The sequence below is a fragment of the Pistacia vera genome, unplaced genomic scaffold, assembly GCF_008641045.1.
Source record: "Pistacia vera cultivar Batoury unplaced genomic scaffold, PisVer_v2 Contig462, whole genome shotgun sequence".
NCBI lineage: Eukaryota > Viridiplantae > Streptophyta > Magnoliopsida > Sapindales > Anacardiaceae > Pistacia > Pistacia vera.
This window is the reverse complement of record NW_022196293.1, coordinates 20,505-35,089: the sequence shown is the minus strand read 5'-3', so window position 1 is coordinate 35,089 and position 14,585 is coordinate 20,505. Positions and strand designations below refer to the sequence as shown.

General features: G+C 37.2%; 1 protein-coding gene across 2 annotated transcripts; it reads left to right on the top strand.

The window, feature by feature from the left end:
- The first annotated feature begins 808 nt into the window (after positions 1 to 808).
- Positions 809 to 4,346, top strand: LOC116145550 (ACT domain-containing protein ACR6). Of its 2 annotated transcripts, XM_031430999.1 has the most exons (7): positions 826 to 1,082; positions 1,634 to 1,679; positions 1,952 to 2,066; positions 2,167 to 2,234; positions 2,682 to 3,284; positions 3,517 to 3,621; positions 3,703 to 4,346. In XM_031430999.1, the coding sequence occupies exons 1-7, from the start codon at positions 1,036 to 1,038 to the stop codon at positions 4,039 to 4,041; spliced, it is 1,323 nt and encodes a 440-aa protein (XP_031286859.1). In that variant the 5' UTR covers positions 826 to 1,035; the 3' UTR covers positions 4,042 to 4,346. The 2 variants fall into 2 exon arrangements, with proteins under 2 accessions (XP_031286860.1, XP_031286859.1); XM_031431000.1 differs by lacking the exon at positions 3,703 to 4,346 and having other exon boundaries at positions 809 to 1,082; positions 3,442 to 3,577.
- The last annotated feature ends 10,239 nt before the right edge of the window (positions 4,347 to 14,585 follow it).

Below are 14,585 nucleotides of genomic sequence, written 5' to 3'. Positions count from 1 at the left end.
CCAAATTCAGATGGCTGACACCGATGCTCTTTCTCTTTCTTCGTATAATACATGACTTCTTAATTAACCTTTGGATGTCACCAGAAACTAGTATATAGTTTTTTGTTTCCATAATAGCCAAACACATTACGCCGCTTCCCCTTATTTTTTGTCGCCTTGTTTATGAGTATGACATGTTGCTGCTCTCCATACACAAACTGACTTATAGATTTTTTTTATTCATAAAAAAACAAATTTATCAAAATTAGTTGTGCCTAACTTAACCGGTAAATTAAGTTGGTTCAAACTACACTAGAATTCTTCCTTCAAAGACCGATTCAGAGCATTAGTTAATTGGGTAACTTTAAAAATAATTGACACTCTACCCCAATATTTATAGTGACAGTATTGAAAATGAAACTTTAATTAAGTCTTTTTTTTGTCAATTTACGGTTCATCAATACTCCACGTTCACGCCTCCCATGTCTCTGATTATGGATAAGCTAAATAATTACTGCAATATTAATAATTTAATTTAAACATAAAGGTTTTTTTGACTGATATGGGAAGATTATTAGGCAGTTTGAGCACTGAAATAACGTGGGCGAAATTCCAATTCGCTCACGCTGGAGTTGCCGCCAAAAATACCGGCAATGTCCCGACCATTCTGCACACGCCACGTGCGTGTGAATCCGACCCAAAATGGTCAAAACATGTACACTTCACTACTTTCCAACTAACACCATCCTGTCTGTCTACAGTGAGCATTTAGATTAACCGTTCAGTTCTACCAATACTGACTCGCCACGTACAAATACTTAAACTAATAACCAGCTTACCGGCTGATGTCCGCACTTCACTTTACTTTTTATAGCACTTTTTGTTTCTCATACTCCCTATTCTTTCTTTCCTTGAATATTGGAGGACGCATCATTGTATTGTATAGGAAGTTTATATACATCTCAAGTTCAAGGCTTTCTGATTTCTGCAGAAATCTTAATTATTGGATTTGTATTTAAATAGATATTTAAACTTTTTTAAGTAAAAGTTTAGAGAATGGATGATGAGTATGCGAAGCTGATCAGGAGGATGAACCCACCTAGGTAAACCTTTTATTTCTAATTTTGGAGAATTTTGTTCTTGTTGTTGTTTTGTGTGTTATTATGAAGAATCTTTTATTTTTTTTATATTCGGCTTAAAGATATTTAAGGTTACAGTGTTTTCAGGTTATCTGTGTTTTCTTTTTGGGGATTTTTCATGATGTTCTTCGTTTTGATTGAGTTTTTTTTTTTTTCTTCTGGATTTGAATGCTGGGAAACCAGCGGAAAGGGATGATTTACTCCTTTATTTTAAAAAAAAAATTATGTATCAAAATTTAGAAAATTCGCACGGCTTGTTATAATTAAGAAAATATGGTTTTCTGAGGAAATTTGGAAGAGAAACTCACGTTTTCTTTAATTAATATTCTCAGCAACCAAACGGAAACTCCAATTGAAAATCAAATTATTCTGGTGGATTAGTTTGAAAATTTGAAGCAATTTTGAAATAATTCGAATTGGAACTTCCTTTCGCCCTCTACTATATATATATATTTTAATGCCATTTTTGGTGCGTAATATATGTATTTATTTTTTTAAGTGGCTTGTTATTGCAGAGTTGTAATTGATAATATCTCTTGTGAGGATGCCACTGTTATACAGGTAATAAGCTTATTCTTTCTAGTAGCTTTGATTCTAGCCTTATCGAAATTAGGATAAAAACAGCATTCGGTTTGTTTTGGTTGGTTAAGTGGTTGCTTTATTTCTATGATTTTCTCTAGTTAGTGATATGTGAATAATCATATTTTGTATTTTTAAGAACTTGATGGAACTAGTACATAGATATTGTTTGATCAGTTACTCAAATCACTTTTCTGGTTTTGTTAAAGTAAAAGATACAGTGAGTGTAAGAATTAATTAGGTTTCCTGTTCAGGTAGGCAGTCTCAACAAGCATGGAATTCTGCTGCAAGTTGTTCAAGTACTTACTGATATGAATCTTATAATAAGGAAAGCGTACATATCGTCAGATGGTGGATGGTTTATGGATGGTAAAGTTTTTTCTTCAACTGCTCAAACTTTTAAAAGGGGTTGAGAGCTTGTGTCTTTGTTTCTAATTTTTTGTTGTTGTTTTGAAATATATGGTTTCAGTGTTTTATGTGATTGATCACAATGGGAAAAAAATCAGAGATAGGGAAACCATTGATTATATTGAAAAGGTAAGAAATTCTTGTCTGGAACTGCTCTTTTTTCATTTTTGCATGATATTTTTTTTTTTTGTTCAAGCATTTGTTTTATTGCTAAGTAGTCAAGAGTAAAGAGGAGCACGAAATTTAGCTGCTGTTTGTATAGTTTGCTTCAAGTATTGAACACATGAAACCATCTCATATGTATTAAATTTGCTTATGCTTTGTGAAAGGGTGGAGTTGTGTTGTGTTGTGTTAGACCTTTTTCAGAATTTTAAGATGTAGAATTTGATTTCTTTTATTTTCTGGCATGTTAGAACTACTAAACCAACTATTATCTAACAATGGAACCGCACAATATATTAATTCCATAACTCAGTGCATAGAAGAATTTAATCCTCCTCTGTTGTCGTTTATTAGTAGAGTCCTTTGACTCACTGGATGTTGACTAAGCTCATCATTTAACTTGATGCTTTGAAGAGGCTTGAAAGGGATGTTAGCTTTGCACCCTCATTGAGAAGCTCTGTTGGGGTGATGCCTTCAGAAGATCATACCTCAATTGAACTCACTGGTACCGACAGGCCTGGTTTATTGTCAGAGGTATGTGCAGTTCTTGCGGATCTCCAGTGCAACGTGGTAAATGCTGAGATATGGACACACAATGCTAGAGCCGCAGCTGTTGCTCATGTCACAGACCGTTCCACAGGGTGTGCAATTAAAGATGCAAAACGTCTCTCAACAATAAAGCAATTGCTTTGCAATGTTCTAAATGCAAACAATGACTTCAAAAGAGCAAAGACGACACTTTCACCTCCTGGTGTTATGAATAGAGAGAGAAGGCTGCATCAGATTATGTTTGATGATAGGGACTATGAAAGGGTTGAGAGAATGGTAGGGAGAGTAGAGGATAAGAGCTTAAGACCCCAAGTTACTGTTTTGAATATTGAGAAAGATTACACTGTGATTACTATGAGATCAAAAGATCGCCCAAAACTATTGTTCGACATCGTTTGCACTCTAACAGACATGCAATATGTTGTTTTTCATGGAATGGTCAACACAGGGAAGATGGAAGCTTATCAAGTAAGATACTGCAAACACTTTTCTTAAATTAAATCGATTCTTTAGATGACTGGACCAATATAGATATGGAACACATTCTGATTTTGTGATGGTCATAAACTTTAGAATGATATTGTGGGCAGACTTTGACAAACTTATTCTTATGTAAAATTTGCAGAGTTTACACACTGGACCAATGAAGATAACCATTTTTACTTTTCAATTAAACAAATGTTGTTCTGTTTGTTTATAGGAATTCTATATTCGACATGTTGATGGGCTTCCTATTAGCTCTGATGCCGAACGAGAACGTGTTATACAGTGTCTTGAAGCAGCCATTGAGAGGCGGGCATTTGAGGTATAAAATAGTGATGTGAAAATTTAATCATAGTGTGCATATATGGAATTGTATACTAATTCATTTTGCATGATTTTGAAGGGACTGGAGCTAGAATTGTGTATGGAAGATCGTATTGGACTCCTTTCGGACATCACAAGGATATTCCGTGAAAATAGTATGTGTATCAAGAGAGCAGAAATTTCGACAAAAGGTGGGAAGGTGAAAGACACTTTCTATGTCACAGATGTGACTGGGAACCCGGTTGATCCAAAGATCATTGATTCTATTCGGGGACAAATTGGACAAACCAAGCTGCAGGTAAAGCAGAACCCAATTCTTGCACCAAAACCACCTGAGACTACGACAGGATTTTTTCTGGGGAACTTGTTTAAAGCTCGATCTTTTCAAAATTTCAAGTTGATTAGATCCTACTCATAACTTCTTTCTGTATAGTCTGAGAAGTAAATGTTGTACAGAATTATCAGATGTCAAAAGTCAGTCAAAAGAAATACAAAAGGGGAGTAAGATACGCTGTACATATCTTCCTGCCCTCTGGTATGAGTATTGAGGGCTAAGGGTAGTGTAGAAAAGAAGCCCAGATACCACCAAATACTGTGAAAATTACTAGGGTGCTTGTATTTTTTAATGTATATTTGTGAAGGATAATGTTACATGGATTGTACAAAGCTAAGAAGTTTGTATATATAGTTTAGCTTAATGAAAAATTCATGCGAATATTATTATACATGTTGTACCTTCTGAATAAAGTTAAAGTAGATTCAAATATTACATTTAAATTTTTATGAAACATTGAAGACCACCTCTGTAATCCTCTAGTGTAAAAACTGAAGGCATTTGAACTACAAAAAAGCAGTATGAAAATGGGCGATAGGGCTTCATCAACTCATTCTCCCGTGACTTACTGAGTCTACCATTGGTGTATGGAGTCATTAATCATTTGTTCTCGGCTTCTTCAACTCGGTGTCCAGATTCTTACCCAATCATTACTCAAATCTTTCTGCTTCCCGCCAGTTCAATGCCATTGACTCTGTTTTAAAGCAAGTCAAAGTCACAGAATCACTCTAGAATCTTCAGTTTATTCCTTTATAATCGTTCATTGATTCTAGGAAAACTGAACCATGAAAGCGTTTGGTTTTGGCGGAGATAAATCAAAAAACGAAGAAATTGTACAGAAAAATGCACCTCTCTATGGGATGCTTTAAAGATTGAAGGTGTTTGATGCAATGACTCAATAAGTTCTAGATTTTAGTACTATTATTTTTGGTATCTTTATATGGAGTTTAAGATTGAAGGCTGAATTGGCTCAATGCAGAGGACAGTGAGGCTCCCATGTTATTTTGCTGAAATGTTTTTTACTAAAAGCATCAAAACCAAAGAGTAGTGATATGCATTCATGTGGCAACAACCATTAGTAGAATCAAAACTAGGTGCTTTATTGAAAAAGAATACTACTTAGATTTTCTTCATTCATGTAAAAACGTACAAGTTTAGGGTCTGTTTGGCACACTCTTCTCCCATTATTCTATTCCACTATCCTATCTTAAAAACCTAAAAATGCATCTGTTTCAATGTTCTTCAAAATCCAAACCTATCCTATTCAACTTAAAACATTAAGGATTATCTTTCTCAAAAAAATTTTAAAATTAACAAAGACACCCCAAGCCACTATCACTCACCAGCAATCACCGCCGTTGCTACTGTTGATGTCATAACGACGCACGATCGGCTAGATCTGGTTGGTCGTGCGCCGATCTTCCGTTTTCGTCTAGATCTATGGCCAAACGATGGCCAGAGATCTGGCCGTCAACGAAGGCCAAATGACGGCCATATCTTGATTGAGACGACCATATCTTGGCCGTCAACGATGACCAGATATGTGGCCGTAGATTTGACATTTTCCGGCCAGATCCACCGTAGACCTAGCCAGAAAAGGATAGATCGACGCACGACCGGTCAGTTATGCGCCATTGCGACAGATTCTGGTAACCTTCTGGCGATAGTGGCTAGTTGCTGACAATATGTGGGTGGGTGGGGGTGTTTTTTTCAATTTATAAACTTGTATTGTTGGGGGTGTTTAGTTAAATTAACAAACCTAAGGGGTTAAAAATAATCTAAATATTTTCAGAAAATGCTATTAAGAAATGCACAAAAAAACTTCTCAGAATCCTATCATATTTTCTAAAAATGCAATTTACCATAGATTGTTATTCTAAATAACTAACCAAACAGAGCCTTAGGTATTCTTTTTCTTCAATAACCACTAACTAGTATGCCATTCTGGTCATTAACGAATGTCCTACTTCCTTTTCTATCGAATCTAGGCCACTAAAGATTCCTCCTCCATACTTGAAACTTTCTTTCCCTACTTTTGTGTGTTGTTGCATCACCAAGATTATGGTATTGCCACTAAAATCCAATGAAGCAAACACATTGCCAATTGGCCCCAACTTTTGCTGCTCATCCCAAAATGAAAGCCTTGATATAAGTGGTGATAGCCTCTCATGATGCCTTCCCATTATCACAAGTTGGTACCAATTTTGTATTGCTCAAATCACACCAACAGTTCTTCCCCCACCCTTCATGACTTCCTCTACAAACGTTACATGACAATTTTCTTCCCTTCTGCTTCTAAACATACTCACAATTTCATCGTCAAGACACCTATCTGCATCTGAGCTGGTGTTGTTTTTGTCCAGGAGGCATATCATTGCCAAGGAGATGTTGGGACAACTAGCAAGCTAGAGCCTTGCGATCGTCCGCTCCACCCAAGAGAGAATTGCAACACGATATGCACACTAGCTGTCTAAGGGAGACCTTGATGTTTTCAAGACACCACGATCAATGAGGACGCCAATAGAGCAAGGTACAAGTGATCTATCAAATAGGTTCTGGTTGGTAATCTTGGTTGTCTTTGTTGTTTGCATATAATCCTTTGTGTCTAACTTCTTCTAGAAAGGAACAATAGCGAGTCAAGCCTCGTTTTCAAGCGCTATACTGCATACATCGTCATGCATCATTTTGAGAGGAGATATTGAAGTGTATGGCAGAAGTGTGATGGTGCTAGAAGAGCTATTTTCTAAGTATCTGAAAGCATTGATGATATGTTCCGAGGTAGAGGCCTCAAAAGACTGAGTTCTTTTTGGGAGAGTCCGGGAAATTACGAGGGGGTCTGTGCGTCCAACTAGCTCAATGGAGTGAAGCATGGTGAAGACAATTGGAGCTTAGTGGGATTTAAGGCCTCAATTAAATTAATGGCAATGGGAACATCCTCTTGTTCATGTATACAAACGAGTATATGAAGTTCATTGTTGGGTTTTAAATGCATCACCGTTCTTCTACCATAAACTGCATCCACCTTGAAGGATCATAAAGGCGTCTTACAATAGGCGTGACAATACATGTTTTAAGTACCATTAAAATGCACATGATCACAAAGCTTCCCTTATCCCCTTATCTAGTCTCTGCAAACATGAAGGAAATTTAACAAGTTTTTAGATAAGTTGAGATGATGATGATCAAAATTATAAAAAGGATGGTTCAAAATTAACCTTTTTATCTCTCATTAATCTAAACAAGCCAAGCTTAAGAATACCCTGGAAAGTCACGATAAGGCCAAGCAAAATAGCATCTCTCTTTGTCATTTGGCAGCAGATTGAAGATAAAAAGGCTTCTGCAAACTTCCAAATTGCAGAGGTGAAGACGATGCATGAAACTATAAAGTAGTGTTTGAATGGTATGACAAAGAAGTCTATCAACAAACCAATTTTGGCAAAAATAGGCATGAGCACCCAACAGATGTTGGTCCAAGCTTCTCCACCAACGTTGAGCCTAATGGTGGCCCTGGCGAGAAAGATAACCCTAAAACAAGAGGCTTGAACATCACTTTAATCCATAAAATACCACAAAATATATGGGCATGAGCACCCAAAAGATGGTTGGTCCAAGCTTCTCCACCAACGTTAGCCTAATGGTGGCCCTGGCGAGAAAGATAACCCAAAACAAGAGGCTTGAGACACTTTTAATCCCATAGAAATACCACAACCCTGAAATCAAAATGTTAAAATAGCACAATTAGGTGTTCCTGTCTCAATGGTCCTTCTGAATTCCTTCTTAACATCCATGCAATGGTGAAGGACAAAAGTATAAATGTGATGACTAATATATTGGCAAAAATACTAACGTTCTCTCATGTTTCGCCTGATTTAATCCACGCCTGAGAAGCTATATAAACAACAATTCCGCAAATGTTACCCAATGCGGAGGAAGACAAAGCCACTCTTCCAAACTCAGAGTTTACAATTTTAGCTCAATAAGGAAGTGGCCGATCATGGGAAGGGAGAAAACAAATTCTATCTGGGCTATTATAGGTAGTGAATTGGCTATGTCATCTTCATCGAGAAGGGATCAAGAGAAAAGATAAGAAGTGCTCGTTCATCTTGGTAATGCAAATGTAGAAGTCCAATAAAAATTGCAGTTCTATCTATTTTCTTAAATCCATGGATCAACTTGAACTCCATAAAGAAAAAGTTAAACACGAGTCCAATAGAAGCAATGGGTCGAGCATATGACCTCTCAAAGGAAATATATTTTCTGTTGAAAGGTGATATCATGCTGGAAATGCAGAAGGTGGAGAATTTGAACTGCAGTTTAACACCTGTTGATCTCCCGTAATTCATGCAGAAGCAGTTTTTTTGGTCACTGTGTTTGATTTGTTCAGTGACTTGTTTAGGTGTATTAAGTTTGGTTAAGTGTAGTTTCTCCACTTGCTTGTACGTTTATTAGTAGGTGGAGTAAGTAAAATTTGAATTTGAATTGTTTTAGTTGAAACAGTAACATTGGCGTGTATATATTTTACCCCTGTTTTTTGAATAAAAAACAGAGCATTATTGTAGTCCTTAATTTCTCTTTAGTTCATCAGTTTTTCTCTTTCGTTTCCATGCAAAACTAACAATTGGTATCAGAGCTTTAAGTGATCTTAGAGAGCCTGATAATTAATCCTCTTTCTTCGCACTTTCAACCCCGGTTTCGTTACTTTTTTTGTTAAAACTCAAATATTCAGTTTCAAAGGCACAACCTCTAGTCTCTCTACCACCTCCGTCTTAATGGCGGTCAATAACACAGTGGGGCAGTCAAGATGAAAGCATTCCTCGTGGACAGGGTTGTGGCAGTACGTGGAAGAGAACCGTCAACTACCTCCCTTGGGACCAAATCCCACCTGAATCAAATCAGGAGCATGAAGAAGAGGCTGCCAAAGCACCGAGAGCTCTCTCTCACATTCAGCAGTAGTAACTGATCTTGTATTCACAGGATCATGGCGTATGAAAAACCAAAAGAAGCATGGGATAAGTTGAGAGAAGAGTATACAGGTAGTGATACAACAAGGGGCATGCAAGTGTTGAACCTGAGAAGAGAATTTGAGTGGCTAAAAATGCAAGAAACTGAGAAGGTAAGGGAGTACGTTGATAGATTAATGAGTGTGGTTAATAAAATTAGATTGCTTGGGGTGGAATTGACGGATAGAAGAATTGTGGAGAAAGTGTTAGGAAGCCTACCTGAAAGGTTTGAGGCAAAATCTCCTCTTGAGGATTCTAAAGACCTGACCAAATAACTCTAACTGAGTTGATCCATTCTTTACAAGCTCAAGAACAAAGGAGGTTTTTAGGCTGGAAGACTTAGGTGAAGGTGCTAGGTTGCAACACATAAAGGAAGTTTTGTCAGGCTGGAAATAGAGAAATGCAGGAGATAAGAAAGGGAAAGAGAAGCTAACGGTCAGTGGAACAAACATGGTGGGATAAAAGAGTATCCACCGTGTTCCCACTGCAAGAAGGAGGGACACTCAGAAAAACGGTGTTGGTTCATACCAGGAATCAGTGTAGAGCCTGCAAACAATTCGGCCATATAGAGAGAGTTTGTAAAATAAAGGGAAATCCTCTTAGCAGCAAGCTCAGATGGTTAAAGATTTGCAGCCAGGGCAGGAAGCGAGCAATTATTTGTGGCATCCTGCGGGTCTGCCTCATCATGCAATGAAACCTGGTGTTGATTGATAGTGGATGCATAAATATGACTCCAAACTTGCAAAGCTTCACCAGCTTGGACATGGCGTTTCAATCCAAAGTCAAGATAGGGAATGGAGAATGTAGATGTTAAAGGGAGAGGTGATTGGGCTGTGCAAACTCAATCAGGTACTAAGCTGATTTCTGATGTGCTTTATGTTCCTGATTAAATCAAAGTTTACTTAGTGTAGGACAAATGTTAGAGAGAAAATTGTCCTACATTTTCAGGATCAATCTTGTAAGATATTAGATAGTGAGGGTAATGAACTCATGAGAGTTAGAATGATAGGAAAAATCTTTCTCATTGACTGGAAAAATTCAGAATTCAGAGCTCATAGTGCTAAGCTAGAGAGTTGAATATGGCACAAGCGTTTTGGTCATTATCACTATCACGGTCTCAAGCAAGCTCAGACCAAACAGATGGTTCTGAACCTGCCCGAAATTGATGAAGTTAACACCATGTGTCATGCATGTCATTTGGCAAGCTGAGCAGACATCCTTTCCCATGAACCAAGCTTAGAGAGCTTCAGAAAAACTCCAAATCATTCACACAGACGAATGTGGCCCTATGCAAACACCTTCCTTTAATGGGAGTTGTTATTTTGTATGTGCATGATGAAAAACTAGAATGGGTGGGTGTATTTCTTGAAGCAAAAAAACGAAGTAGCTGGAGTTTTTGGAAGGTTTAAGCAATGGTTGAAAACCAAACTGGTTTGAGTATCAAAATGGTGAGGAGTGACAATGGGAGTGAGTACACATCAAAAGAGTTTGAAACAATCTGCATAGAGGCAGGAATCAAGCACCAATCAGCAGTCCTTATACTTCACAGTAGAATGGAGTAAGTGAGAGAAGGAATAGAACCGTTGTGAGATGGGAAGATGCATGTTGGCTGAGAAGAAACTGCCAAAATTTTTTTGGGCAGAAGCCGTAAACACTGCGATTTATTTACCAAATAAGCTTCCACAAAGCCTTGATCAACCAAACTCCTATGAAGCTCGGTATGGGATCAAACCTACTGTGAATCATTTAAGGGTCTTTGGCAGCACCTGTTATGTATTGGTCCAACAGCCAAGAGGAAGAAGCTGGATGACAAAGCAACTATAGGCATTTTATTGGATATAGTAATAATTCCAAGGCTTGTAGAGTGTATAATCCAGAAAACCAAAAAGATACATGTCATAGAGATATAAGGGTTGATGAAGGTGTTTGAATTAGGAAGAGAACAAAGTTAATAAAGAAGAAAGTCCACGGCAGATTGATGTGGTTGGTGATGGACTGCTGAAAAAGATGCAAGTGAAATTGAAGAAGAGCTCCCAGTTAGAGGTACCGTTCATTGGCTGAGGTTATGAGAGGTGTAATTTGGCCACACTTGAACCAACTAACTTCATGAAGCAGCAAAATCTGAAGCTTGGAGAGTTGCTATGCAGGAGGAGTTGACAATGATAGAAAAAAATCAGACCTGGAGCTTGTGGACAGACCAAGGGATAGAAATGTGATTCAAGTCAAGTGGATCTTCAAGAAGAAATATAGTCCTGATGGTTCAGTACATAAGCACAAAGCAAGGTTGGTTGTCAAGGGGTTGCTCAACGTAGGAATTGATTTTCATGATACATTTGCACCGGTAGCAAGGCTTGCACAATCAGGGTGTTACTTGCTTTGCGGCTCAATTCGGTTGGAAAATATTCCAGCTGGATGTCAAGTCTGCATTTTTAAATGGATGGCTCAATGAAGAGATTTATGTTGAGCAACGGATGGGTACCAAGTTCAAGGCCAGGAGAATAAAGTGTATCTTTTGAGGAAGGCCTTGTATGGCTAAAACAGGCTCCTAGAGCCTGGTGCAGCAGGATCAATGAATACTTGAGTGGCTGGGTTACTTGAGAAGTCCAAATGAACATACACTATTTGTAAGAAAAGTGGAGGGTGAATTGATCATTGTTTCAATGTATGTTGATGACCTCTCATCATCGGCAGTAGTCCAAGTAAGGTCGATGAATTTAAGAAGCAATGAATGTGAGTTTGAAATGACAGATCTTGGGATGATGTCTTATTTTCTGGGTATGGAAATTAATCAAACTTCAAGTGGGATATTTGTTAATCGAGGAGGTACTGTGGGAGGTTCTTAAACGGTTTGGCATGGATAAATGCAAGCATCATACACCTCTAGTTGCTACTCAGAAATTGAGCAAAGAGGACGGGGCTGTCAGGTGGATGAGAGTTTGTACAGAAGCTTAATAGGTTGTTTGCTGTATCTAACAGCAACCAGGCCTGACTTAATGTATGCTACAAGTCTCCTCTCCAGGTTTATGACTAATCCAAGTGTAAATCATTTCAGGGCAGCTAAGAGGGTGCCCATATATATTAAAGGTAATCCTGGACTTGGTGTATGGTTTAAGAAATCTGAAAGTTTTCAGCTTGTGGGATATTCGGACAGTGACTGGGCTGCATCAATAGATGACATGAAGAGTACATCCGGCTATGTATTTTTCTTAAATTCTGGTGCTGTGTGTTGGCTATCCAAAAGGTAGGCAACGGTAGCTCAGTCAACAGCAGAAGCAGAATACATCTCTGCTGCTGCTGCTGCCGTGGACCAAGCCATTTGGCTCAGGAAGACTTTGAATGATCTTAACCAAACTCAAAGACAGCCTACTGTAATTTCTGTGACAATCTGTCTACAGTTTCTATGGCAAAAAATCCAGTTAATCATGGCCGTACCAAACATATTAAGATAAAATACCATGCAGTAAGGGAAGCTGTGCAAGATCATGAAGTTGAGTTGATACACTGCCGGGGAGAAGAACAGGTCGCTGATATTCTGACTAAGCCGTTGTCCCAAGCCAAGTTTGAATATCTTCAGTTCAGACTTAGTGTTTCCAGCAATGATATCAAGGAGGAGTGTTGAAAGGTGATATCATGCTGGAAATGCAGAAAGGTGGCAGAATTTTGAACTGCAGCTTAACGCCTGTTGATCTCCCGTAATTCATGCAGAAGCAGTTTTTTTTTGTCACTATGTTTGATTTGTTCAGTGACTTGTTTAGGTGTATTAAGTTTAGTTAAGTGTAGTTTCTCACTTGCTTGTACGTATATTAGTAGGTGGAGTAAGTTTAAAATTTGAAATTTGAATTGTTTTAGTTGAAACAGTAACGTTGGCGTGTATATATTTTACCCCTGTTTTTTTGAATAAAGAGCATTATTGCAGTCCCTAATTTCTCTTTAGTTCATCAGTTTTTCTCTTTCGTTTCCATGCAAAACTAACAATTTCCATAACCTTGTAACTTGATCCTAAAAGCGATGGACCAATTAGAATATCACCCTGGTATGTTATACTATAACCAATCAATACAAAAATCACAAACATATAAATAAATAAATATAGCAAAATTGCATGAAAATCCTTACCAATAATTGACAGAGGAAAAGTGGTTGGCCAAAAGGTTTGAGGAATCTGGAGACAAGGCCAATGACGTCGGTGGCTGTGAATAATTGAAACAATAAAAGAGAGAAGAGAAAGTGAGGATGTTTGAGTCAAAGAAATCATGGGGATGAATCTTTTTCAATGGCATGCATATAATAAATGATGTGTTTTTGGATTTATGTCCACACAGATCACCCTCGTACCCTTCCATATGAATAGGTTCAACATAAAGAGTGCCCAGTACTAACACAACTGTCTGTGTTCTTCCACAGCTTGATATAAGGGCAGAGGGGAAGATGAATTTTCCAATACGAAATGAATGGAACCAATGGAAAAGAAAAGGGATAGACACTTTAGATAGACAAATGTTGAAAATTAGCTTATAATAGCTTTCAAAACTTTAGGGTTGCTATTCTTGGTTAGTTAATTTTAGTTATTCAGATAATCAACCAATTATGGGAGACGTGCAAATTATGCCTATTGGAGATGTAATAAAATATTACCAAATAAAGAATATTTAAATTATTTGCTCTTGTAAGTCCAACAACAACAACATCATACAAACTAATGTGTCAAAAAATATAAATAAAATAAAATTTATTCTAGTATATCATGACATGATCATTTTCAAAAAAACATTTTGAAATAAGATTTAAATAAACCTCTACGTTATTCACATTTTCTTTTTATTTTTTGTTTTTACAGCATGTTACTTATTTCATTGATGAATATAGAAATTATTTTTTGTTTTTACAAGTTAATAATTTTTTATTCATGTTTGAATGAAAAGGGTATTAATGATTTTAGCAGACATTTCATGTTCATGTTGCCACCATCATCAGATGAAACTATTCCTTTCAATTCGATTTTTTTATTTTTTTTTTTATATCAAATCATGTGTGCTATACAATATGCAAGATTTATAAAATTAGGCCAAACTGACCTTATTAACAGTAAAATCTATACAATTTTGTGGATTAAAAAATCATCTACTTTAAAATCTAACAAATTTCCATCTTCTCATGATGCCTTAAATTTTCATCCTCTATATTGCTTTGTTGTTGCACCACCAAGATTGTGGCGCTGCCCATAAAATCGGCTGAAGCCAAAATGTCTCCTATTATTCCTAACTCTTTGCGCTCATTCCAAAATGTAAGCCTTTCTATAAGTGGTGATCATTTATTATGACTCCTTAGTCCTTCCCACAATTAAAAGTCTATACTAATCCCCCATTGATCAAATTGTACTAAATGGTTTCTGCTCCATCCATCACCATCTCCTCTTATGTATTTTACTCCATAATTTTTTGCATATTGTATCCAAAATTATTCACCGCTTTATCATCAAAGCTACAACTACTTCTCTTCTCATTCTTATTTCTCTTTTTTGCAATGAGGTGTATTAGTGTCAAGCTGATGCAGGGATGTTTAGCCATCCTTGTTGCTACAACTAGAGTCTCGTAGTCATTGGCTTTGCCTAGAAAGAGAACGCAACAT

What these genes read in the sequence shown, in the direction of transcription:
- LOC116145550 (XM_031430999.1), top strand. Translation starts at nt 1,036, where the DNA reads ATGGATGATGAGTATGCGAAGCTGATCAGGAGGATGAACCCACCTAG. An exon ending in AGGATGCCACTGTTATACAG is followed by an intron (nt 1,680 to 1,951) that starts GTAATAAGCTTA and finishes TTTCCTGTTCAG; the next exon opens with GTAGGCAGTCTCAACAAGCA. An exon ending in CCATTGATTATATTGAAAAG is followed by an intron (nt 2,235 to 2,681) that starts GTAAGAAATTCT and finishes GATGCTTTGAAG; the next exon opens with AGGCTTGAAAGGGATGTTAG.